This window comes from Camelina sativa, chromosome 6 (assembly GCF_000633955.1).
Source record: "Camelina sativa cultivar DH55 chromosome 6, Cs, whole genome shotgun sequence".
Classification (NCBI taxonomy): domain Eukaryota; kingdom Viridiplantae; phylum Streptophyta; class Magnoliopsida; order Brassicales; family Brassicaceae; genus Camelina; species Camelina sativa.
The window spans coordinates 15,207,526-15,232,295 of NC_025690.1; the positions used below are offsets into that span (position 1 = coordinate 15,207,526).

The 24,770-nt window shown below is 36.3% G+C and overlaps 4 protein-coding genes across 4 annotated transcripts; 1 reads left to right on the forward strand and 3 right to left on the reverse strand.

The window, feature by feature from the left end:
* LOC104791504 (protein SMAX1-LIKE 3-like) lies at positions 10 to 3,136 on the reverse strand. The gene is made up of 3 exons (XM_010517412.2): positions 1,899 to 3,136; positions 1,333 to 1,534; positions 10 to 1,244 (listed from the first exon to the last, which is right to left on the reverse strand). The coding sequence occupies exons 1-3, from the start codon at positions 3,041 to 3,043 to the stop codon at positions 138 to 140; spliced, it is 2,454 nt and encodes an 817-aa protein (XP_010515714.1). The 5' UTR covers positions 3,044 to 3,136; the 3' UTR covers positions 10 to 137.
* LOC104791505 (probable aspartyl protease At4g16563) lies at positions 13,114 to 14,872 on the reverse strand. Its single transcript, XM_010517413.2, has one exon. It carries the CDS (start codon positions 14,737 to 14,739, stop codon positions 13,321 to 13,323), a length of 1,419 nt encoding a protein of 472 aa, XP_010515715.1. The 5' UTR covers positions 14,740 to 14,872; the 3' UTR covers positions 13,114 to 13,320.
* On the reverse strand, positions 20,647 to 24,191 carry LOC104699089 (putative F-box protein At3g52320). Its single transcript, XM_010414436.2, has 3 exons — positions 23,895 to 24,191; positions 23,283 to 23,792; positions 20,647 to 20,783 (listed from the first exon to the last, which is right to left on the reverse strand). Exons 1-3 carry the CDS (start codon positions 23,992 to 23,994, stop codon positions 20,647 to 20,649), a joined length of 747 nt encoding a protein of 248 aa, XP_010412738.1. The 5' UTR covers positions 23,995 to 24,191.
* On the forward strand, positions 21,737 to 22,600 carry LOC104791506. Its single transcript, XM_010517414.2, has one exon. The coding sequence runs from the start codon at positions 21,788 to 21,790 to the stop codon at positions 22,172 to 22,174; it is 387 nt and encodes a 128-aa protein (XP_010515716.1). The 5' UTR covers positions 21,737 to 21,787; the 3' UTR covers positions 22,175 to 22,600.

Here is a 24,770-nt window from a genome sequence, read left to right on the forward strand (position 1 = left end):
AAAAAAAAAAAAAAAAAAAAAAAAAAATCTACAACTACACGTTTAACGCAAAGTATTGTCCCAGCCCAATGAAAGAGAAGTCCGTAAGAGAAGAAACAAATAACGCTGACGATAAACCATGCATGCATGCATGATTGTTATTTTGATGAACACTTGAAATGAAACCGTGCATCCACCGCTTCGAGTAAGCCAATCTCATCACATGATTCTTCTTCACAAACGTCATCGTCAAGAGATAGGTTGAGATCGAGTGCGACACAAGTAGCAATGTTCTTATCCTCAGATTGTTCTGAACCGTCTGATTTCTTATTAACAGGAGGAGAACAAACTCTTGATCTTGAACTAAATCTTTCACAGCTCAAGATCACGATGGCGTCTCTAAGTGAAACTTCTTCACCACTTGAATTACGAACTCTTCCTCTCGCGATAGCTCTCTTGAAACCCACTTGAGACAAATAGTCAGCTTGTTCTATATCTTCCACTAAGAACACTCTGTTTGGATCAAACGACACGGCTTCAGAGAACCTTTCTATGTAACTCCAGCTTTGTTCATCTCTCGACCTCTTGTTCCTCAAATCTTCTGCGGCATCCGATCTTGTTGAAGAGAAACTGCTTAAGCAGATTGAGACGAAGCTGTCTTGAGACCCGAACACGAGTTTGGCCAATTCTCTAGCGATCTTTTCTTTGGCATCTACATCAAGACCTTGGAAGAACATCCATGTCTCTTCTTTTATATCATCGTTTCCGTTCATCTTCCTCGTATTTGACCCTGACCTGCATTTCAATATTGTTTTCGCTAACTCCGGGACTATATCCTTTTGCCACGGTACCTTACTCTCCAAGGCATCACATAGAGTTGCTAGGTTTTCTGCATTCATCTCTTTAAACCTAGAAGAGGCATGTTCCACCTCCATTGCATCGCCCGAAGAGGCTGCAGAGTTGATTGTTGAATTAGGATTCGAACAGACAAGCTCTGTTTTCTGCTCGCTGTCATGTTCTGGAATGAAGAGTCTTAAGTGAGATGTCTCAGGGACCACGGAATGATGACGATGCGTGTTTGTCTCGATCACGGGCCAATCACCGTTGGTTTGAAGATGATGATGCATAGTACTAGAAGGTTGAATGGAACCAGAAAAGGAAGAAGTAGGAGAAGAGAGTGAGAGTGTTTTTAGACATGGTCTCTTGTGGATTGAATCGCAGATTGAGTTCCACTTCACCACAAGTTCCTTGATAGACTCTGAATCCTACCAAGTCCAAAAATCAAAACTTAGACGCTATACATGTAAATGGAAATGAGAATGTGAAATTGATTCTATGTTTTATTCAACTTACAGTGTTGCTATTTTGATTCTCCTTCTTGTACTGCTGAAGCCACGCGGGTAAAGCTGCAGTGGTTACATTGCTATTGCTATTGCTGCACTTTAAGAATCGAGCTTCCACCTCAAACTTGACAGAACATTCCTCACAGAAACTGAGTTGATCCGATGGCTGCAGCTGGAGAGTCACGTTCTCTGACTTCTTGACTTCAACCTCACTGATTTGAAAGAAAAAATTATGATTAATTGCTTAATTAAGGAGTGTTAAACTTGATTTAGTCTTTGAACTAAAATGAAGTAACTTTTTTAGCATTTTCTCCAAAAAAAAATTAAGAAAAAGCTTATGATAAAAATATATAATATAATAGAGAAAAAGGTAGGAAAAGATGCACGTTGGTTCACCGCTCTTTTAGATGATCACCAAATAAAAGCAAAAACACTATAGGTAAAATTGTCCTTTTCGAAAAAAGAGACAAAATAGTTAGAACATATCCAACAAAAATATTAAAAATAAATAAATGACGAGATTTGTTGATTGCACATTATTTGACTATTTCAAAAGGAGAAGAAGACTTTTGTTACCTATCGGAGACGAGACTCAAACGGAGGCTACTACTACTACTAGTTGCCGGAATAGTAAGACTAGTGAGACACCAGAGGGACTCAAGCGAGGGTTGACCAGACTTGCATCTTACGTAAGTCTGTGAAGTCGCTAGACCCATCAACCAAAACCTCCCGTGATCTCCCATGACTAACCCACGAGCCAACTTCCCAATCTCCATTATCATATGCTCTACAACACCGTAGTTGCTGTTATTGTTATATACCGAAGAACCTCTGGTTCTTGACTCTACGAACCAGTTTAGATCTCCCAGATTTAGAATCACTCCTTTCCCTACACAGCTTCTCACGAGTGTCTCTAGCTCCTCTAGCTTATGTTCCACATCGGCTCTACTCGGTTGTCCGAACGATGAGAACGATAAAGTTATAAACTTTACGTCTTTTAAAGCCTCGGGCACGTCTTTTTTGTCGACTTTTTCCATCACCGATCTCACAACTCCGTCGACAGTAGCTAAACACTCTCCCACGATCACGAAATTTCTTCTCTTTTTGTCGACTAGACTGTTGATAACGTTCATGACATCCTCGTTCCTGACAGAAGTTAACAGCTTTCCCTCTTTAGGTTTACTAGAGGAAGTTGTTTTCGAGCAAATCTCTAAAGAAACAGCTTGTTCGACCTTGCTTTTCACTTGAGGACTCGAGAAACCAGCTTCTCTCATCACTCTACTTACGCTAGGATCATCGAGGATGGATATGATGAGCTGCTCCACCTCGATCTTGACTGCTAAAATCGGTTGCTGCTGGCTCTCGATGGATCCACGTCGCTGGTGAGCCTGTGCGCGTTTGAAAGCTGCACCAAGAGCGTTAGAGATAGAAGGGAAAGGGGAAGTTGGAACTCCTAACATAGGACTCCCAGTGGAGGTCGGGAGGCGGTTTAGAGCCACGTTGAAGCAGAGCTCAAGGGCTCGGCATTGAAGAGGGTGAGTGTGAGATTGGAGACAAGCTGTTCTAAGTAATCCCGTGGGAGCAGAGAGCATGGTACTTGCCACATGGAGAGGTGTGACCTGAGCATGTCCTCTCCGTCTAGCCAACCCCATGGCTTGTTTCACCACGTTTGCAGCATCCGGTGTGAGCGCTTGCTCCACCGTGCATCCTCCAGCTCTCATAGTAACAAAAAACCCTAAAGGAACACAAGGTGGGGGTAGTACTAGATAGTACTGCGAAGTAAAACTTCTACGAGAAAGGCTTCAAGGGTCTAGGCTTCATGCNAGAAACCAGCTTCTCTCATCACTCTACTTACGCTAGGATCATCGAGGATGGATATGATGAGCTGCTCCACCTCGATCTTGACAGCTAAAATTGGTTGCTGCTGGCTCTCGATGGATCCACGTCGCTGGTGAGCCTGTGCGCGTTTGAAAGCTGCACCAAGAGCGTTAGAGATAGAAGGGAAAGGGGAAGTTGGAACTCCTAACATAGGACTCCCAGTGGAGGTCGGGAGGCGGTTTAGAGCCACGTTGAAGCAGAGCTCAAGGGCTCGGCATTGAAGAGGGTGAGTGTGAGATTGGAGACAAGCTGTTCTAAGTAATCCCGTGGGAGCAGAGAGCATGGTACTTGCCACATGGAGAGGTGTGACCTGAGCATGTCCTCTCCGTCTAGCCAACCCCATGGCTTGTTTCACCACGTTTGCAGCATCCGGTGTGAGCGCTTGCTCCACCGTGCATCCTCCAGCTCTCATAGTAACAAAAAACCCTAAAGGAACACAAGGTGGGGGTAGTACTAGATAGTACTGCGAAGTAAAACTTCTACGAGAAAGGCTTCAAGGGTCTAGGCTTCATGCCATTTATCTTGGACAACAGAAACACCCAAAGCAGAAGGATCTATGCACTGTCTCTGTATGGAAGGTGGGACTAAGTCTTAACCTAAGAGCAGAGTAAGGATAGATAGAGAGCGAGGGAGAGAGAGAGAGAGAAAGAATGAAAAGGGCTTGGTCTTCAAATATATGAGGAGGGAGAAGGAGGAAATGTGTATGCTTTTCTTGTGAGAGAGGCAAAATTTTGGGGGGTGTTTTTGAGGGTCCAAAGTGGATTTTGTAGTGCAAAGTGGAATGCATGTGATGACAAAGCAGTATCAAAAGGCAAAGGTAACTCAGCTTTGCCCATATATTCTTTTCTTTCTCAAATTTCACAAAAATAAAGATGTAATGGGTACTGCAGCTAAGTGGGTCTCTCTCTTTTCTGCAAAGTGTATCACTTATTTAGAAAAGAACCTAATTAAAGAAGCAAATCATCATTCACTTATATAATATTTATGTAATAATTAATAGCCTCATCAGGAACATTTATAGAAAAATTTGGGATATTAATCGCTCTCCCTTTCTAGCACCTTGAGGCTACCTACTAGCCAAGTCCCAACACTTTTTCTGTTTTTCAGACAACAGTCTCTTACTCTAGATCCAGATAAGTAAGCTAAACTCAAGACGCACATGTAAGTAAGTAAGCAACAATCTAGGAGCCACAGAAAACATAGTAATGAACAGATTATTTTTTCCAATGTAGAAAATATATATATTTATAGCCAACTATGTCTTAACAAATCTAAGAATATTTTTAGTTTTACTCAAGTTAACATATTGTAATAAGTGCTAACATGAAAATACTTATGATTATAATGAATAGAAATCCTATCTCATTTTCAATACATAAAATTCAGTTCCAAAAGATAACCACAAATCATTGGCTTGACCGGTATCAAAGACTAGTAACCAATTTTATTGTAAACGAAAAATGTTGAAGAGTACGTTTCCCCAGCCAACTTAGGAGCACATAGAATGATTTTGAAAATCAGACATGTAATGTAAATTTCCTAAATGGAAAACATGTACAGAGAAGGATCACTAGCTTGGTCTTTGTATCATTTTTGAATTTTGGCATGGTATTTGGAAACTCAACCCCCTAAAAGTATCAAAACACTAAAAAGCAAATCAAACCATCTGACCCATCACAGACACTATATATATGCATCATTCACTTTCCTTTCAATACTTTCATAAAAGTGTGTAGCTTTTGGACCATATATCTCATTTTTAAAACGAGAGAGAAGAAGAAACGAAGGTGTTTCGAACAAGGAAAAGATTAAAAAGAAAGCGCATAAGGCAGTCTCTTGGTGGGGACAGTCTTTGATTGTATCTGCTATCAACACGACCAATCATTTTCAAGTGCCTAATGAAATCAGAGTTTCAGATCAGTAACAGGAACTCAAACCAATCATAATAAAAGAAAATGAGTTATTCAAGAACAAGAACACACAAGATATATACTGTCTTTCTATTCATACAAAACACAAATATTTATTCATAGAAGCAGTACTGTGCATAAATTATTTTTAAATTGCAACATAAGAGATAACAAAAGTTTGATTCTCATACCACTAACGAACATCTCAAGCCATGTATATATATATTTTGTTTTAACTTGGTAACACTAGATATATATATATATATATATATATATACGCACACAAAGGTAAACAGATGCAGATGCCTGTTGTTAAATCTTTGAAGAATCCATTGAGAAAATCACAAAGCCATTATATTTCAATGAAAGTCCCATAATGAAAACAGTGATTAAGGAATATGCTACAGTCAGTGAACATAAAGAAATGATTCCGCGTATGGATTATTCAAACGTGAGATCATTGCAGTAATTGGTACAAGGAGATTTACCTATTAGACTTCTTCTTTGATGAAAACATATCTATCTCTCTCTCTCACATGAAGCATGCCACTGCATAGAAAGAAGAGAAAAATGCACCACCGTTCAACTTGCCTAGGAATCTTCAATAAGATTTATACACTTTGATAAGAGAATCATATAAGCTATATTCCCACTACAGATATGTATGGCTTAAAAGACACATTTATTAGTTAACAAATGATCTCTTCTTGTGGTGAATTGACGAATAGAAAATAAAAATTACAATATCCTCTCACAAGAAACAAGAAATCTTCCTTTCATTCCCCAATCATCTTTTTTCAGCTTTTTACTTGTTTTTATGTAAGCCTTCACCTGAAAGCCACTATTCTCTGCAACAGGTACTATTACACTCACTTACTCACCCAATGCTTCTACAAAAGAAGCTAAAGTATCATTTACCCATGCATATATGTATCAACTCAAAATGGGGTAAATATGAGAATGTTGTGCCATGAAACAAAGAGAGAAATGATCTTATAATCATTATATTAAGGAAAAGCATATGCATTTTTTGGTCAAAGAAGTCCAAGTTATGACCCAAAAGACTATATAGAAATATCATGAACATAAGGTCACCATTTACAAGAGAGCTTTATTCTTCTATTTATCATGAATGCTAATAGGACACTTAATATTCAGCACGTTAATGTATCAGAACACATAGATCAATACCAGGGAATACATTAGGTTTCTAAATGCCCTTGGTTGATATTACGGGTCTTCATGAGGTTACTCCAAGTAGATCACATATATGTGCATACATGCTTAGTTACAAAGGATTTGTGGGACCAAAGAGGAAAGTTGTGAGAATAAACACAAACTCACAAACTGTTTCTTCCTCGCTGTCTGCATTTGAGACAGAAAAAAAAAAAAAAAAGGAAAGGAGCTTTAATTTGTTTATTAGCTTAGACCCAAAAGAGATCCAAAGTGAGACCAAAAATCATTTGAACGCAAAAGCGTTCTTGAATGATGAGAGCCAAGGAATATATATGGTTGCTTCAGGCACACCCAATCAAAAACCCTTTTCTCCTTTAAATAAAATTAGCAAACTTTGTTTGCCCTAACTAAGATTCAACTTCTACCACAAAAGAAAAATCCATTTGCATAAACCAGTCCTTTCAAGAAAGTGTACATGACCAAAACAGTCAAATGTGAATGCTTTAACAAGGATCAGACCCCAAATGATTCTAAAGCGCTTGCGTTTACGAGAAGAACAGAATGTGAAATCAACCCATCTCTCCAGCCCACTTGCTAAAGTTTTAGCAAATGTAGACATCAACTTTTGAAGAGTTTAGCCTTTTACTCACACAGAATATTTTGCATCAGATTTTTAAAATTACTTACTGAGTAGAATTTGCTTGTTTCACATTAAACTGAAACTAGCGTGTAAGATCAAACAGCAAAATTTGAAAACAAATACAAACTCGCTAATTGTTTCTTTCATGCATTACGCGTTTATTAGTGGAAAAAGAAAAGAAATGGCTTTGTCTAAACCCCAAAAGACACACAAAGGTGAGACCAAAATCATTTGAATGCAAAAGTGTTTTGAACGAAAGAAAGCAAAGGAATATAGATGGTTTCTTCTGGCACACCCAATCAAAACTTTTCTCCTCTAATTAATCAAAATCAACTAACTTTGTTTGGTTCGACAGAAACATCCAGCTTCTGTCACAAAATAAAGAAGGGAAAGTCATTTGTGTAAACCTACCCTTTCAAGAAAGTGTGTGACGAGGATGGTCAAAATGTGAACACTTTAACCAAGACCAGACCCCAGATGATTCTAAAGCACTTATGTTCGCAAGAAAGATACATCGGAAATCCTAAGAGAGTCTCTCCATCTCACTTTATAAACGTTTGAGTTAATGTAATATCAGCTTTTGAATGAATTTGGCCTTATACAAAATGTTTTGCACCAGAATATCTTAAGAAAAAAAGTAAGGTACATATTGCTTGTCTTGAGTTAAAGTGAGAAACTGGTTTTAAATCTTGCATGAATTTTAAAACTCATACGTGGTTTTTCTGTGTCTTTTCTGCATGACTTTGCCCAGTGGTTTCTATCAAATCAAACCCTTTTCCAGGCGTTTTCATGAGAACACATACAATAGAAGAGTGCGTCTAGAATTCTTTAAAATAATACTAAAATAAGGCACTCTTATCATAAAATCAAGTATATAGAAAACCAATATATATATGGGATTATCTACTCAAAAGGGACTCCAATTTGGTTTCTAGCTCTAATTCAAAATAAGCATCTTTATTCTCCTGGGTGTGGCCATGTGGGGGAAAAAAAGAATAGAAGTAGCAAAGAGAAAGAGAGATATATGGGAATAGTTTAAGGCATAATTCTCCTTTGGATGGCGCCTAACTTTAAGAAAGAAAGAGATAAACTTCAAAGATTAAAGGAGGAATGGAGAAAAGTTGTCCTAACTTTGACATGACAGCCTTCTTAATCTAATGTTCTGACCTTTATTCACAACATGTTTCTTTATTCACAAAACTATTTCTTTGCCTTGCATAACAACATGACTTATTGATCCCACAATCTAAAAAAAAAAGGTTCGTTTTGTTTCAAATATATTTCAGTGTTCCTTTAAGAATCTAAAACTGTGGGATATATTCTTCATCACTTGTTCCCTAGATTTTCCAAGGGTTTTAATCTTAGCAGCGCCGCACAAGTATCAGATCATATCATATCATCGGATAAATATGTGAATCCATATAATGTCGAAGAGATCTAGCGTATGCAGTGAGCATCCGTCTGGAATTTGAATTTCATGGGCCACCTATCCTCTCGAAGATATAACTCACTATGCAAACAAGTATATTCACAAATCATACCAAAATTTGTTCTAAAAAAATAAAAGCCCCCAACAAAAATCAAAAACAGCTTGGTTACTACTTACTTGTAACAAAATAAAATTACTACAAGTCAAGTTCTGTAGTATATATCGTACTAGCTAACAATGATGAACATACCAAACATCAAAACAAAAATTTCTAATTATTTGCTAGAATCATTATGAACACTGTGGATTCAGGCTCGTCTCGAGCTAGACAGCGTGCACATTTGATCTAACCACATACAAACAGCTAAAGATCTCAATATTGAACCAATCAAGTAAGTGGCATGAGCTTAAAAACTAACTTAAATTGTGAGGTAACTAAGCAAACTGAGAACAAGCCCCATGAACAAATGCAATCTCAAAAGCCCAATAAAAAAAAAATTAGGATCATTGCATAATTCATGTTTTTTTTTTGTTACGGAATCCCAAAACCGACAATGTTCAGAGGAGAACCGTAGGGTTTGTAATTATTAAATTTGCTACTAATAAAATAATTAAAAAAATTGAGAAGAAATACTTGAGAAGCGAGAGAAGGCTGTTGATGAACCTTGTAAGTAAGTAAATGCCGGAGAAATGCGCCGGCGACGATTTGATCTGATCAGAAAGACGAAACCCTTGCTCGACCGTTTCGCTTGTATGATCCTTCGCGTCCGCGCCCGTCAAGCTTTGGGCTTGTTTGGTTAAATTTAAACATAAGGGATGAAACCCACAAGTTAAGGCCCATTAACGGTATAAAGACAGCTTCCAGATAAAACTTTCTAGTTTGCTTTTATGGGGATCATTATTTTCCTTTTTGCGATTGATTATTATAATATCAACACCTCCTGCTATTTAATTCAAAACATATTTACAAAATTAATGTATTGTATCTTATAAAATTGCACGATGCTTACATGCATAAAATATGGTTTGTAATATCTGAAAAAAGGATTTTAAAATAAAAATGTGCTCCGAACCTTTTTTTATATATATAGATAGATACAGGTTTGTAGGATTATGAGTTCCAAAGTAAAAAACAGCTTGTTATCCGATACTTGATCTTTATATAAATTAAAAATGTGGCCTTTCGATTATTTTGTTCTTAATCAAAATTTATAGGTTAGTGGTTTGGTGTACTAGTGTGTATATCTATCAATATCATCTTGTTGAATTTAAAAATTTTAAATGTATGCATATGCAAGTGAGTAAATGGAAAGATAATATAGATTGAAGATGCTGCACTTTTTTGTTAGAAATTATGAACTTTTATTTATGGCAGATTTATGAAAATGGTCATGGTCTGTAAGCTTATCTTCTATTTCTTTGGACCAGCAGTTTTCAGATTGAAGGAGATCCATCCAGCTGCATTTTGGCTAATAGTGTGTCCCACTTTTTTTTTTTAGTCGGTCGGCCGCAACTAAGTGCAATGGTTACATTACTCCAAATGTAATCTTCTTAATCACATTCATTACACTTGTTGACAATGAAAAACAAAATAAAGTCACATTGGTTCATTCATTACACTGACCAAACAAAAATTACACTGATCGCGCGCGCCAGAACAATGAAACCAATCGGAACCTCATTAATTAGGTTTGGTCTTTACAAAATATCTTAATCTATGGACTTTTCGTGAGCTGGCATGGCATGGCATGATTAGGATATAGGAAGGTGCCATTGCTTTACAATATTTGACAAAAGAATAAGAAAAAGTAATGTTTTATTCGTGCATTGCTTATTGCCTCCTTTTACAATTCTCCAATTTTTCATTAAACCGAACATTTTGTGAACCGATTCTACTATATAGTTGCCTGAATTGTCATCAAAAACAATTTGTGAAAATGGGTTATAAATTCCAAGCTTTTTTTTTTTTTTCGACTGAATGATTCATATATTAAGCTTCTGGAAGTATTAAGGTACAGAGCCCTTAGTTAGTATATCTCCAAAAAATAAGGATCTTAAACAATCAACACAGCTAAAACAAGAGAATTCAAAAAGACATTACTAAGGAGTAATGAGACTCTCTTGAGTGAAAAGCTCATGCAACCACCGTGGGTGCCCAGCTGCTATATATGATTGTAACTGATCCTCTTTTGTAACGCTTTGAGCAATCAAGAATGCTCTTGTGTTAGCGCTTCTATCCTCTTTTTGTATTTTCCAAAAAAGTAACAGTTGTAAAGCCAAAAGCAAAGTTTCAGAGTGGAATTTAAAAGATGGCCAAGCTTCTGGTCTTTGTATGGCCTGCATCAAGTATGTAGCCTCAACTGCTAATATAACTAGCTTAATCTTAAGGCTTCTAAGACTTTCGAGTACCCATAGCCAACATTCCAATTCCGTTTCCAGTTTTGTATCCATTCTACTAAAAGCTTTCCTAGAATGGAGCAGAACCGTACCTTTGTAATTTCTGAGAACCTAGGACGCTCCTCCGAGCTTTTTATCTCTATTCCAGGAGAAGACGAAGTTGCATTTAAGCCATGATCTATCCGGTGATCTCCAGGGAGGTTTTGAGATTTTTCCATGATAGATTTCTCGTTGGACCTCTTCCCTGTGCTAGGAACCATTGCGCCGAGTCTTCCTTTATCTTCTCTATCATTTGAGGGATCATAAAGGCCCGACCTTCAAAAACTAAATTGTTGCGGTTTTTCCAAAGATTCCAAAGGATCCAAGGGATTGTACGCCTCACATTTCCTTCGCTTGTGGCCTTCTTTGCTAGCATCAACACAAAGTACAGGTTTTGATAGAGAGAGTTTTCAAGAAAACCCGATTCTGGAGAGGGTTTATCAGAGAGAGCCCAAACCTGTCGAGCTACAAGACAGATGAATAACAAATGATTTAACGATTCTCCCTCCATTCCGCAAATTTGGCATCTTGAGTCTATGTGTATCCCCCTGGTCATAAGTCTTTCGGCCACTGGGAGTGCTCCGCTTAGTGCCTTCCAAATGAAGATTTTGAGTTTGGTTGGAGCTAAAGAATCCCAGATCTTCTCCTTTATACTATTTAGCGAAGGCTGCCAAGAGGTCTCTTGGATAAGCTCATCATGACGCTCCTGAGCTGCTAGCCAATATACTGAGCAAACCGAGTATTCACCACTCTTGTTGTGTTGCCAACAATGATAATCCGGGGAAGACACCACATGCTTGAGTTTGCGAATTAAGGCAATATCCCTCGGAAAGAAATGTTCATGCAGGGCATTAAGGTTCCACCCTTTGGTTAACGGATCTATAAGACTTTTCACCTTGAGCTCCAGATCGACAAGGATATTCTTCATTAGGGGGGCTCTCATTTGACCATCCAATAGCCATTGTCCTGTCCAGACATTTGTAGAAGCTCCATTCCAATACAAAATCGCAAGCCTTTGATTAACAATTCTCTACCAAACAGAATACTCCACCAAGCAAAAAAGGGTCTAGGTCTGAGAGGGGCGTTGAGAAAGTGGTCCTCAGCGAAGTATCTGCTCTTCATGAAAAGGGAGAAGAGACTATTCGGTTGGTGAAGGAGTCTCCAAGCCTGCTTCGCCAACAAAGCTTGATTGAAAACTTCAATGTCTTTAAAACCCATACCACCTTGAGCCTTGGAAAGACATAGCTTATTCCAAGAAACCCAATGAATCTTCTTTTGGTTCTCCATATTACTCCACGAGAAATCAGACATGGCACTTGAGAGAGTTGAGCAGGTGGACTTAGGCAGTTTAAAACAGGACATAGCATAAATTGGCATTGCCATCGCCACTGATTTAATCAAAATCTCTTTCCTTTCTTGAGATAGTGATCTAGCAAACCAACCAGAGAATCTGTTCTTCATTCTTTCATGGATGTAGGCTAGCATATCTGCTTTGGAGCCACTAAAACATTCTGGTAAGCCTAAGTATGATCCTGCTCCCCCTTCATTGGGAATGTTCAATTTGAATTTGATCAAATCTTTGGCTCTCTCCTCAACCTTTGCTCCGAAGGTGATAGAAGATTTAGCCAGGTTGATAGTTTGACCAATAGCTCGACCATAACTCTGCAGAATCTGTTGAAGTGCTTCACAATGGTTTTCTTCTGCCCGACAAACAAAGAGGTTGTCATCTGCAAATAATAAATGATGGATCGAGGGCCCATCCAAAGTGAATTGAAGATTTGAAATTCGACCTTCAAGCGCTGTTTTATTCAGGAGATGAGTTAAACCTTCAGTGCATAAATCGAAGAGGAAAGGAGAAAGGGGTCCCCTTTTGGCAGTCCTCTTTTTGGAGTTATCATCCCAAATGCTTAACCATTTATTAAAACGGAATATAAAACTGTGGTGACACACATCATAACCCAGCTTATCCATCTTTGATGGAATCCTATCGCCATTAGCAGAGCTTTTAATAGCTCCACTCCATTCTATCAAAAGCTGACATCTCTGTTTTGATAGCTATGAAATGTTTTGAAGTTGGTTCATGCATCCTCACACTGTGAACAATGTCATGCGCAATGATAAATTCCAAGCTACTAATTCCTGTTTTATTCGAACTTTATTAAATGGACTAAAAAGGTTTTACTTTTGGACCTTTAGTATACGTGGATATGTACTAACAATGTTTTGTTTCACAAGAATAAAATTTATAAAAAACAATACCATTATATAATTAGTGAATAAATTAGTGGTTGTTTCGTTATTTTTGATCAATAGACATCGACGTGTGCAATCATCACTGTTATTTGATAATAATGTCTAGCGTCGACAATTTTAGCATATGAAAAAAAACAGTTAAATTTTATTTTTACTTCTCTTACATATTTTTGTCACAATTTATAAACATTTAAACACCCTCTATTTTTTTTTCGGAAAAAAAAACATAAAAATTGATCTTCATCAAGTAAAATTTCCAAATTTACCCCTGGAATCTCAAGGGCTACACCTCTTCTTGGCGAACCCAAACCTGTCATTTTCCAAATCGTATTCAACTAAATAGTTCTGCTGCTGGAAACTCCCCAGTATAATCGCCGGACCAGTCCCGCCGGAGGGATTCACAGTGTTATCGGAAACCACCGTGAGACAAACAGTATCAGTGCTCCCAACGAACGTGAAAAAATTAGCTAACGGCAACTCCATCTTTGCTCCACCTTTAAACACAAAAATCAGCTCCGGGATCTCCACGTCTCCTTTCCCGGCGATGTTAAAACACGGTCCGATTCCGGTGACCTTCTCCACGTCTTTCTCGCGGGTGTAGTTCGACAACTGCGCCGCGAATTCTTCGGCGACGAGGCTAAACACGGGTCGCTCCATGAACGTGAATGTGGATCCGGAATCAACGATGGATCCTCCGTTACCGTTTGTTCCCGGCACGAGAAACTTGTACGGGATCTTCACCTGCTTCTTCCCGACGTAGATTCGCCGGAGATTGAGGTAGTAGTACCCGAGAAACGCTGCGTTTGAGACTTTGGGGTTTTTCCGAAACGGCGTGTAGCTAAGACCCGGGGTTTTCGACCCGGAGTTATGACCCGACCCGGCATCGAGATCAAGATCCGTGGTTACGTTGGTATCGTCGTACCGGCGAGAAACCAAACAGTGAGAGAATCTTTTGAGTTTCATCTGAGAAGGAAGCGACTCGGGTCCTCGTCCAAACCCGGCGATACCAGCGGGTTGTCGGGTCGAGAGAATTGAGCATCCGACTACGAAATTGGGTACGGTTAGATCCGGGATATCAAGTGTTTCGGATAATAAAACTCCAGCCGTTGATCCTAATCCGTATTGGAGAATGTACGGCGGACAAGGGACGGTGCAGTTTCGGGTATTCGGGTCACATCCTGGGCATTTAAGATTGGCTCCGAATAGAAACTGGCATTTCCGATTCTGACACCCGATGATTCGGGAAGAGGAAGAGTTCTTGGGGAAAAATCTAGGGATTCGGGTCGGATCCAAACCCGAGAAGTTGCAGCCGGAGCAGAGGTACCTCGAGGTACAAGGGAACCAAACGAGACTGCTTCCGGTATCGAAAACGAACGAGATTGCTTGAGACGGCGTGCCGAAGCTCAGGGAGACCGAGTAGCCGCCGTAGCTTTTCGCAGAAAGTGGGGATTTCACGACGGTTGCGGCGGAGGCTGTGGAAGCGGAGGAGAGAGCGTCTTCGTCGGGTTTAACGGATGTGCCATGTTTGAGCTTATATGCTCTAGCTATCGATGAGTCGGCGAGGCGGCGGAGAGAGAGGTAAGGATCTTTAGGAAGTGAGTGGTCGGAGTGGGAGAAGGGAGAGAGAGGTAATTTGACGGCGGAGACGATGGAGAGGAAGAAGATAAGGAACAAGAAGAAGAGAGGAGAAGACATTGTTTGTGTTTTGCGTTTTGTGTTTTGGGGGTTTGATGGCTTATGGGTTAAGTAAGTAAAGAAGGAGAAAGAAGAAGACAAAGAAGTGGAAAGTGGAGAGAATCATGTTCGATCTCTGTGACTTTCTTCTTCCTTCCTTTTTTTTTTTTTTATAAAAAAAAAAATGTTTTAGAATTAATTCAAAGTTGATTATATATTATGTGTCTTGTTTTTACAATAAGTACGTGGAAATGTATTTTTGTATCGTCGACATTATACGTCTCTGTATACGTAGATATGAATCAGAGCCAGCCAGGACATATTTGTATTTATAGAAAAATGCCTATGGTATGGAATTTTGTGAATGTATGTGTGTTGATTAATGATATTCCCTGTACAATTAATTATTGAAATCCAAATTCTAATTATAGAACTAATAATGCTAAAGTTGCATGCACATATCGTTGATTTTTTTAAATAAATATACAGCACAAAGAAAATGAAAGAACAGTGGGAAATCACAATAGAGACACTCTTTTTTCAATTAATTGGGGTTGGATTGATAGGCCATGTGATCGCTCAAGTGGCTCCTAAACCCATTTACAATATCATGTGATGCATATTTATTAATGCGTTCCTTCTCTAACCAATTTACACGTTGCTCTAATTAAATCCATTTATCTGGTTTTTATTCTAATTTGGAATGAGGTCCAAACTTTATTACTTTAAATTAAATTCATAAAGTAGAAAAAAAATCAACAACTTTTGTCACCAATTTAACTAATTACGTGTTTTTCTCCATATTTACACAAGTACACAACTACATAAAGATCCAGATTATTTGTGATTCGTAATATACTCAATGTTCTTGTTTTTTCTTATGTGATTTTTGCGTATAGATTGATATAAAACTTGAATAGAAAAATAAATCGTAACATGAACTTCGACTTTACAAAATCGATTGACCAAATAAAAGCATAGATACAATAGGTGTGAGTAATCGACCACATGTATATTTGTTGACCCTTATAAACTATGTGACCTTTACACTTTCAAAAGTGGCAAACAGTTATAAAACAAACATTTTTAATGGCTTTCCTTTCAAACATTTTTAGTGACTTATTAATGCACATAGTAAAACAGATAACCATACTGATGAAAGAGGAGCAATAAAAGTCAATAATTATATTTAACGCAAAATAACGTTTTGACAACTATGAACTTGCAGTGATTTTGCGACTACGATCCATTCAATATATTTTATACAGCAGCAGCGAAATATATATATATAGTCGCAGAAAAAAAATTGACACAAAAAGGTTTTCTGTTCATTACATATTGCAGAAACACAATGTAAGTATAAAGTGGTAAATTTGAGTAAGCAGATCAAGCCAAATAATATATAGTTTTACAAATATGAACGAACATGTACCAACACGATATAGTCAACTGAATTTTTTAATATTTTTTTTTAACTTCTTATTATTATGTTGAATGGACCAGCAACTATGGCACTACAGTCGGGTAAAACTACAAAAATCAGAAACGCAGAAAAAGAAATAAAAAAAAAAGTGAGAACAGAGAAACAAAGAGAGAATTAACCCATTATACATTAAGGTGATCAGTTATATATGTGAACAAAGAAATCAATTAGCAAAGCCCATTGAAAAAATGGTTGTATATACGATAATGAAAAGTGATATTACTACATCAGAAAATTAATCATGATGATACTTTTATAAGAGTATATATACAAATAAAAACTACACACAGATGCTTCAACTAAAGCAGTGATGTAGGTTACATCTGGAAGATGGTGAGCGAGAGCTTTCCTAGTTAGGCTCAACGGCTCAACCAATGATTTTTCGGAAGGGTTTAACAGTTCTTTTTTATTATTTTGATTAGGAGTTGTGTTGTTCTTTTACTCTTAAAATATGTCTTTGGAATTGCTGTTCTATTGGATATGGGGTTTTTATTTCACAGTAAAGCTATCTCAAGGGTTTTTCTAGCGTGCGATATGTATAGTAAGAATAAATAAAAATGATTTTAAAGATAGGTTTTTCTTTGAAATCAACCACTTTTATGAACCCTTCAAAATAACGTTCGTCATTCGAAGAATCAATGAATTTTGAAGTTTCCGTCAAGTAGCATTTTGATTGTTTCTATTATATATTCATTAAGGACAATACAAAAAAACTTTTCCAAATGACTTTTGTTTTACCAAAAAGAACTAGAATCTGACCCGTACTACAGCGTGGGAAATATTTACAGATACATTAATCTGTTGAATTAGAATATAGCTAATTAAGATGAATCCTATATTTATTTGGATTGGATAAAATAGTAAAACGTAAAAAGTAATAAATTGGTAATAAAATGAGTTTTGATTAAAAAAATAACCTGAAAATAATAATAAAACATTATCACTATAAATTATTTAATTAAATATCGGTCATTAGTGTATTAGTTGTGATAAGATAACCTGAAAACAATAAAATAAAAAAGATTTCAGTATAAATTTTAATTCAGTCTGATACTCATAATTTTCATCATAATTAGGTATTTTAATGAAATTGTATACATAAACATGAGTTTGATATAATTACAAATTTTTTATGTTCCTGTAAAATAAAAGAAAAACATTAATATACATGATAATAATATTGAATTAAAAAATTCTTACAAACACATATATCTTGTTGATAAAAGCTAGATGAATTAAACAAATAACTATCAAAAGTGATTGGAAAAATAGCATGCAAATCCTATTTAATAGGTAAGAAAAGCATATTATTACCTTAAGAGAAGCGGTTTGTTCTGTACACACCTGAAAAAATTATAAGATGAAAGAGATTAGCTACGCTTATATGTACTAAACAATGAGAATAGTAAATCACTCAATGAAAATTCAAAATAACAAACATAGAAATCATGAATTCTACTATAATATATAGATGAACAACCATAAGAACAAAAAATGAGAAAAAGATAATCTGAAAATGCAAATGATTTATTCTCTGTTAATCATTATCATAAATTAGGTGTAATAAGATCATATATATTAAGATTTTTTTGATAAGATCACAATTTTATTATAAAAAAAAACTAAGAAATTAATTCAAAACTAAAGATAATTTGATTTGTACGGTAACAACATTAAAGGATTTTTATAAATTTTGGATAGTAGTTATTTTTTAATTAATTTCGTTTATTTAAAAGTAATTACTGTTTAAAATTTTGGCTATATATCCATACCTAAACCCAACTAATGAATCCCCTATATAATTAACGACATTAGCTAAGGAAATAGTTACATTGATTGACAAGTTTAAATATTCAGTATTTACATTGATTACCAAGTTTAAATATTTATTATAGGAAACTCGAATATTCATGGTAAAGTTTATTTCCTAATATTACGTTTCGCATAATTAATCGCGTGTAAATTGGGATATTACGAAAACTGAAATTAATCACATAGTTACCTAAAAATATGGAAATAATTTTTAGAAATCCACAGTTTTAGAAACATGATAATATTTAATGCTACATATATATATATATATATATATATCTAGTAGATATCCAATAAATTCGGATAATCCATATGCTAAATATCCTATTTCTGATTTCGGATTTGTTAGCAAAATTGACTCTTACAGTTTTGTACTTCTCTTTTACTAATATAGAGATTCAAATTTTTGTGCTTATGGTTTTTTTTCAGGACATGTGTATATGATTGTATAGATGATTTGCATACGGAATAGGCTTTGTTTTTGTAGCCATCGTCACCCATCTAAATAGCAAGTTATTTTTGTCCGCTGTTTTTATGTATACCAATCCACTTTTCATATATATGTGCATGTTCAATCATCTCTAATATGTGAACATTCATACTTTAAATTCTAAATATTCGTATACTGATCCGCAGTTTAACAACTTACGGTATATCATTGCACGAATATACAAAAAAAAAAAAAAAAAAAANAAAACTGATTTACCAACATGGCCGGTCACATGTTTGTAATCAAATAGAAATAGTAAAATAGTTGAAAAAGGGAAGAAAGATTTGAGAACTATCACGGGAAAAAATATCAAGTGCATCGAACGAAAGGGACAAAAACACAAAATATAATAAGAACAAAAGATTCAGAGGAACGATTAATAATAGTTTGTCCGCGGAAAATTAAGAAACACGTGAATTAACTTATTACGGAGGTACAAAGGTGGGACAAGCGCAAGCGGTGATGGTGGTCTATGCCTTGTTGTATCGTATGGTGACGTGACGTCACGTAGACTCCTGTAAGTCAAAAAGATAAATTCTACCTTCGTATGTAAGAAACGATTAAAGTGCTAATATTACGTATATTGATCGTTATCTTAATATAACTAATTTTTGACTAGGGATTCTACTACATTTGAAGTGGATTTTATCTTTAGAAGTCGAAAAGTTAATTTTGCTCAAAATGCTCATTATCTCTGTCTTTATACTTAACTTTTAGAAGCTGTGATAGATTAGTTTGATTTCATTTAAAAAAAATTATGATTATGAATATGGGAAGTTGAGAATATGAATTAGAATAATGTTGAAGAACATCACGTTCAACATTTGGTTGATAAGGTAAGTAATGTGTAAAGTGTGTAATAGGTACATTCGATGTCAAGAGTAATTCAACTTTTTCTATTGTTTTAGAGTCACTCTCTAGTTCTATTTCGTAATCTTGAATTTGTTTTGCTGTCTTTTTCATTAGTCTGTAATTAGTTTTGGATTATATTCGCTTTGTTTGTCACCAATAATAACTAATAAGTAATAACATACCCAAAAAAAAAGTGTTTATTTTGTTCGTTATTGGTTTGACGACAATATTAAATTTTGGTAGTAACATTATGTTTGTTTACCATCACAGCACCAACGAGCGATGTTAGCGTTTTAAATATTAACTTTAAACGTTGATTTATTAGCTTCTTTTAATCATTAGAATCAATAACAGAATCATTAAAATATGTAACTCCAGTGTTTAATACTAGTATTAATATCGTTGGATTATCACTCGGATTTACATCAAAAAAACAAATATGATCTGTTACAAACACCTTGTATTACATTTTGGCTTATCACACTTCTTATTACTGTCCTTCGTCACTGATACCCCTAACGTGACAATATGCTTGCAACAGATGGTATTATCTTTTATATTCGGCAAATTTTGGGAAAAGGTTTTTGTGGTCTGGTGGCTTAAAATCCATTAGTGAAGGCACGAGGGAATTTTTTTTTTCTTTTTCTAACAGCAAACTCATTATATAAATAAAATTTATATAGTCCATTTTTTTATTTTGGCTTCGTCTAACTCCCGGCTGGCTCTGACAGCAAAACAAAATATTGATAGATAACTTTAATTTTGGTATAATTTTCTCTTTGAAAACTAGAATGGTGACTGCCATTAAAATATGGCCTTAGGGGTCTTAATTAGGACATGACAATACTTGACCATTTAGTGGAAACTATGCGTCTTTAACTAAGACATTATGATTATTCTATAAGTCATAGTTCAGAAAAAAAAACCAAAATACCATTTGATAAATTGCAAACCGGCCGGGAGAATGATGCAAAAGTTTTGAGGTTATGTATTTCTCAAAAAAGTATTTTTAATCAATTAAATATTTTTACCTATGCATAAAAGTGATTTAGCTCTAAGGGACTTTTGTTAGACCTTCATTTTATCCATATTAGTTAGTATATTACCAATGCCAACCATTTCAATAATACAATTCAAATTCAGTTTCTTCATGGTTAGTATGATCGATGTTCCTTAAAAGCTTAGAAAGGTATTTCTCCTTGTGGGACATACGCGTTTTCAAGGTCTCATAATACTACCATTTTGTCCTAAAGTCCATTGTATACATGAGAATCTAAAAAAAAAAGCAAATTCATATTTTGATCATAATTTGCAAGTGAATAAATTGTAAACCCATATACGAGCTAAATGGTATTTGAAGCCTTTTGCAATACAATGTTAGGGACATCAAAAGTATACAATAATGATGAACCATCAAAAAAAATAAAATAAAAAAGAATATATAATTCACAAGACTTTATCATTAATTACCTTTACTTCTCTCATTGAAACAGTAGTAACAAATTTACAATAAAGCTATCTTTTAATTGGGGTGATTATAATGATACTCTCTTGACATGTCGTGTTCTTAGAAATCGAATAGGCCCACATTCGTTTGTTTCGGCTCAATCACAAAATAAAAGTGGGCTTCGGATATTATTGACTGTCGGGCAAAGAGGTTGAAGCAACATGTGAGAGTATTTTCGTATTCTCGAATGGATATACAACTTATAACGCAACATCCGAGAGTATTAATCGGAGGATAACTCAATATTGACAAAGCTATAACGGAAGGAAAAGCGAACCAATGAAACATTATTCATGTGAAATGGGGCCAAAGCCGCTCCTATTTGACCCTTTTCTTGTGATGTTTGCTTTGACTTTATTCAACTCTTTCCGTGATATATGTGCCGTCTAATCGTCTTCATTTGGGGAGACTTATTCAAAGTGGAAACCTATTTTTTAGAGAAAAACATTACATAATTAATACTTATAGTGGAATGAATTAGTTTTGCATTACATTGCTTGTGTGTTATGTATTTTCAATCGTAAACATACTCAGAAAAAGTAAGAACAAAATCAATTTTGTACCAAAAGGCAGACACACTTGTTTTTAGAAATCAAGATAAAATAAAATATGGTCTTTGTTTTGCTTTGAATTATAGAAAGTAATCGTGACTGGAGCGTTCAGCTGCCAACCATCTAGCATTGCTAGTTTGCTACTACATCTCTCCTTTTCAATTTATCCAACATTTTGTTCGATATATATTTCTAATTCTAAAAAGCAAAAGATAATGTCTCAGTTTTAAATTTATATTAACACGCTTTACAATATAGTCCCTTTTTGACTTTTAAATGAAAAAAAAATAAAAATAACGTGATGATTGATATATAAACTTGTTAGCTCATATCCAAATTACTTCCAAATCTTCTCACTCTCTCTTTGATCAAAAATGGAGGCTGAGAATTTGATGAATCTCTCTCTTCTCCAACGTAGAAACGTTTCACGAAACCTAGACTTAGAGCTAGTCTCTGCTGTCAACAAATCCTCAGATGATCCTCTCCCATATTACACCTCCCTTAAAGATCTTCTCCCATCCTCCTCTACCACCGTCGATTCCCCTGCCGTCACCTCTGCTGCATCAGGTCCAACTATCAGGATCCGCAACCGCCTTGTAAAGCAAGCCGCGTGTGCTTACCTACAGCCTTCTACTCCAACTCCCTCCTCCAACCCTTCGTTCCTCCGCCGTGTCTCCTCCTCTTTCATCCGTCTCTTCTCCGCCTTATTTGATTCACTCCTCCGCATGTTCCCATCTCCTCGGAAAATCTTTAGAGCTTAGTGATTGACATACAACCGAGAGAATTATGAAACAATGATTGCATAATCTCTGATTTCTTTTTCATGTATGATTCAATATATTTTTTCTTTTATTTTAAAACAAATCGTGAAGATTTTTGAGGTTCACGTTTACATAAGACGCCTCAGCTTGGAAGTGGCGCGAGACACTCCATGATCGATGCTTTACTCAGTTACCTAGCCTTTTCGCCCGTATACGTTCGGTTATTCTAAGGGGATATGTTGCCAAGACTTGTCAAACGGACAAAAGAAAGGCGCCACCGATTTATTACTTACGTGTAACATATTTTTGTTTGTTATTTAAAGTTGAAAAACAAAAAAATTGAAAAAGGCTTTAAAGTTAAAAATAAGTTACGTAATTTTACTACTTTATATTAGATTAATGGATGTTTAGGAAATCCAGAGAATGGAGGTGTCAGCTATATCCAAAAAAAAAAAATGCTTTATATTATTCATGCTTATTTTACACTATTTTTTTTCATAGCATACATTTTTCTGAATTTCTTAAAGATCAATTGAAATAGATGTGTTATAGAGGTGTTACGGGGCTATATATGGTCTTTATTCTAATCTCCATCGTCTCGACTATTCGAAAGAAGAAGAGCGTTTGGTTAGAAATAGATAATGGATTTATGTGGGTTTGAATTTCTCTAGCTTATTCGAGCTAACTTGTTGGCTAGTTCAAGCCCATGCATCATCATAGCGCTTCATTATCATGTGTATAGTTTCGAGTCATATTAATGAAATGGTTGGTTCATTTCGATCTCAAATCCAACCGAAACAAACTCTCTCTCTATATATATGAAATCTACCCCTCCGTCTCCTAAATAGTATACACTCTCTCTTCCTCAGAAACAGAGCCAGAGTCAGAGCAGTTGCGGCAAAAAAAAAAAAAGCAAGAAGAAGTTACAAGGGTATAATTTAGGTCTCCAAATACAAAATGCTCTCAATATCATCCTCCCAGAAATTGGATTGAAAACCCTTTTTTATTCCCAAAAAGCAAAGATATGGTGGTCGGCTTATTTCAAAGCTTCTTGTTATTTGGTTCCTGTTCAAATCATCAATGACAAAAGGTCTCGGTTGAAAGGATAAGAGATTTGTCTTTGCCAGCCTAATCTCTCTGCAATGGCCAGTCCCTAGGATCCCCAAGCTCTCGCCTTGGACAAAATTGATATTGGAAAGGGGGAAGACCAGAGTCTTGTTAGACCAATTCATCTTCCCCTCATCCTCCATAACCCACAGGTCCACAGTTGCATTAGCCTCATGTTGGGAGTAATCAAAAACAGCTAACTTGCCTTGGTAGTTGACAATGTTAGAGCGATATGTATGCCAGACTATGCCAGCTTCAACGGGTAATTCAATCAAACTGAACTCTTCAGAAATCAAGTTAAAACTCACAACCACACATCTATTTGCATCAGTCCAAGCTCCGTAGTACAAAACACCGTTGATGGAGATACCTTGTGAGAAAGGACGATGAGGAGGAATGGTACTAGTAGTATAAGGGCTTCTCCAAGAAGCTCCAGGACCAAGTACCAACACCTGATGCTCACATCTAACTGTCCCGTCTTCCTTGCTCACATCCCAAACTATGCTAAGCACTTTGTATTCATCGTAAACAGATTCGTGACCAAAAAAGCTCCAAATATTGTTGTCATTAGGTTCAGCCAAAAGTGTTGATGTTATGATGGGCAAAGTCACGCGCTGCTTGGTGGTGAGGTTACAGATTCGCAATTTTCTCCCAAGTCTGACACAGAGCAAGCCACGAAGAGCATTCACGAAGTAGCCTCGGAGTCCGGGCATGTCTAGATATTGGTCTAGTACAGAGGCAGACTGATCATGCCGCGGCGATGATGATGATGATGATGTTGAGAGGAATGCATACTTGCGCTGGTCTTCATGGTCCACAAGAGAGAGGAGCAAACGTGGTGGTTTCGAGGATGATGGTGATTCAAGGAAAAGGTTGGTAAAGTAGCGGGAGGAGATTACGTTATACCAGAGCTGTGAGACGCACATCGACCTCGTCACCTCTTTCGCCGATAACTTCACCAGTATCTCCATCAATAGATCCTCGGTGAGATTCTCAAACCCGCATGAGTTGTTAGCATCGGGCCTGACCATGACTCTTCTTCTCTTTCTCGGTCTGTCCAGTTCATCATCCTTCGACCTCATCTTCTTCTTCTTCTTCCTCAGCCCTCCTGTCACGGCGCCGAGACGGAAGGAAAACCCCATAGATTTTGATAGTTCTGTTCCAGAGTCTCGATCTTTTTTTTCTTTCTTTTTTTCTTTGTCGACGTATGTAAATTACGTTTATACAACTTTAGTTACCCTAAGTAAATAGAAAATAGGAATTATGAAAGTAAGAATATTAGTTATGCTTTTCTCTTTTCTTTTTGGGGTAATAAAAGTTAGTTTTTGTGAATTTCTCAAAATTAAGATAAACTGATGAAATAGATGGTACGAGAGGTGCTATGGGCCTATATATGGCCTCAATTCGAAAGTCTCGACTATTCGAAAGAAGAAGACCGTTTCGTGAGAAAGAAAACAAATACAATTGATAGTGTAAAGTGGGTTTGAAT

Excerpts from the sequence above, each read along its gene's own strand:
- LOC104791504 (XM_010517412.2), bottom strand. The coding sequence starts at position 3,043 with ATGAGAGCTGGAGGATGCACGGTGGAGCAAGCGCTCACACCGGATGCT. Across the intron at positions 1,535-1,898 it reads TTGAGTCTCGTCTCCGATAG|TGAGGTTGAAGTCAAGAAGT; the intron begins GTAACAAAAGTC and ends CTTTCAAATCAG. Across the intron at positions 1,245-1,332 it reads AGAATCAAAATAGCAACACT|GATTCAGAGTCTATCAAGGA; the intron begins GTAAGTTGAATA and ends TGGACTTGGTAG.
- LOC104791506 (XM_010517414.2), top strand. The coding sequence starts at position 21,788 with ATGGAGGCTGAGAATTTGATGAATCTCTCTCTTCTCCAACGTAGAAAC.
- LOC104699089 (XM_010414436.2), bottom strand. The coding sequence starts at position 23,994 with ATGCCCGGACTCCGAGGCTACTTCGTGAATGCTCTTCGTGGCTTGCTC. Across the intron at positions 23,793-23,894 it reads TAACCTCACCACCAAGCAGC|TGCTTAGCATAGTTTGGGAT; the intron begins GCGTGACTTTGC and ends ATGAATACAAAG. Across the intron at positions 20,784-23,282 it reads GCTGGCAAAGACAAATCTCT|TTTTATTTTTTTTGATGGTT; the intron begins TATCCTTTCAAC and ends TATTCTTTTTTA.
- LOC104791505 (XM_010517413.2), bottom strand. The coding sequence starts at position 14,739 with ATGTCTTCTCCTCTCTTCTTCTTGTTCCTTATCTTCTTCCTCTCCATC.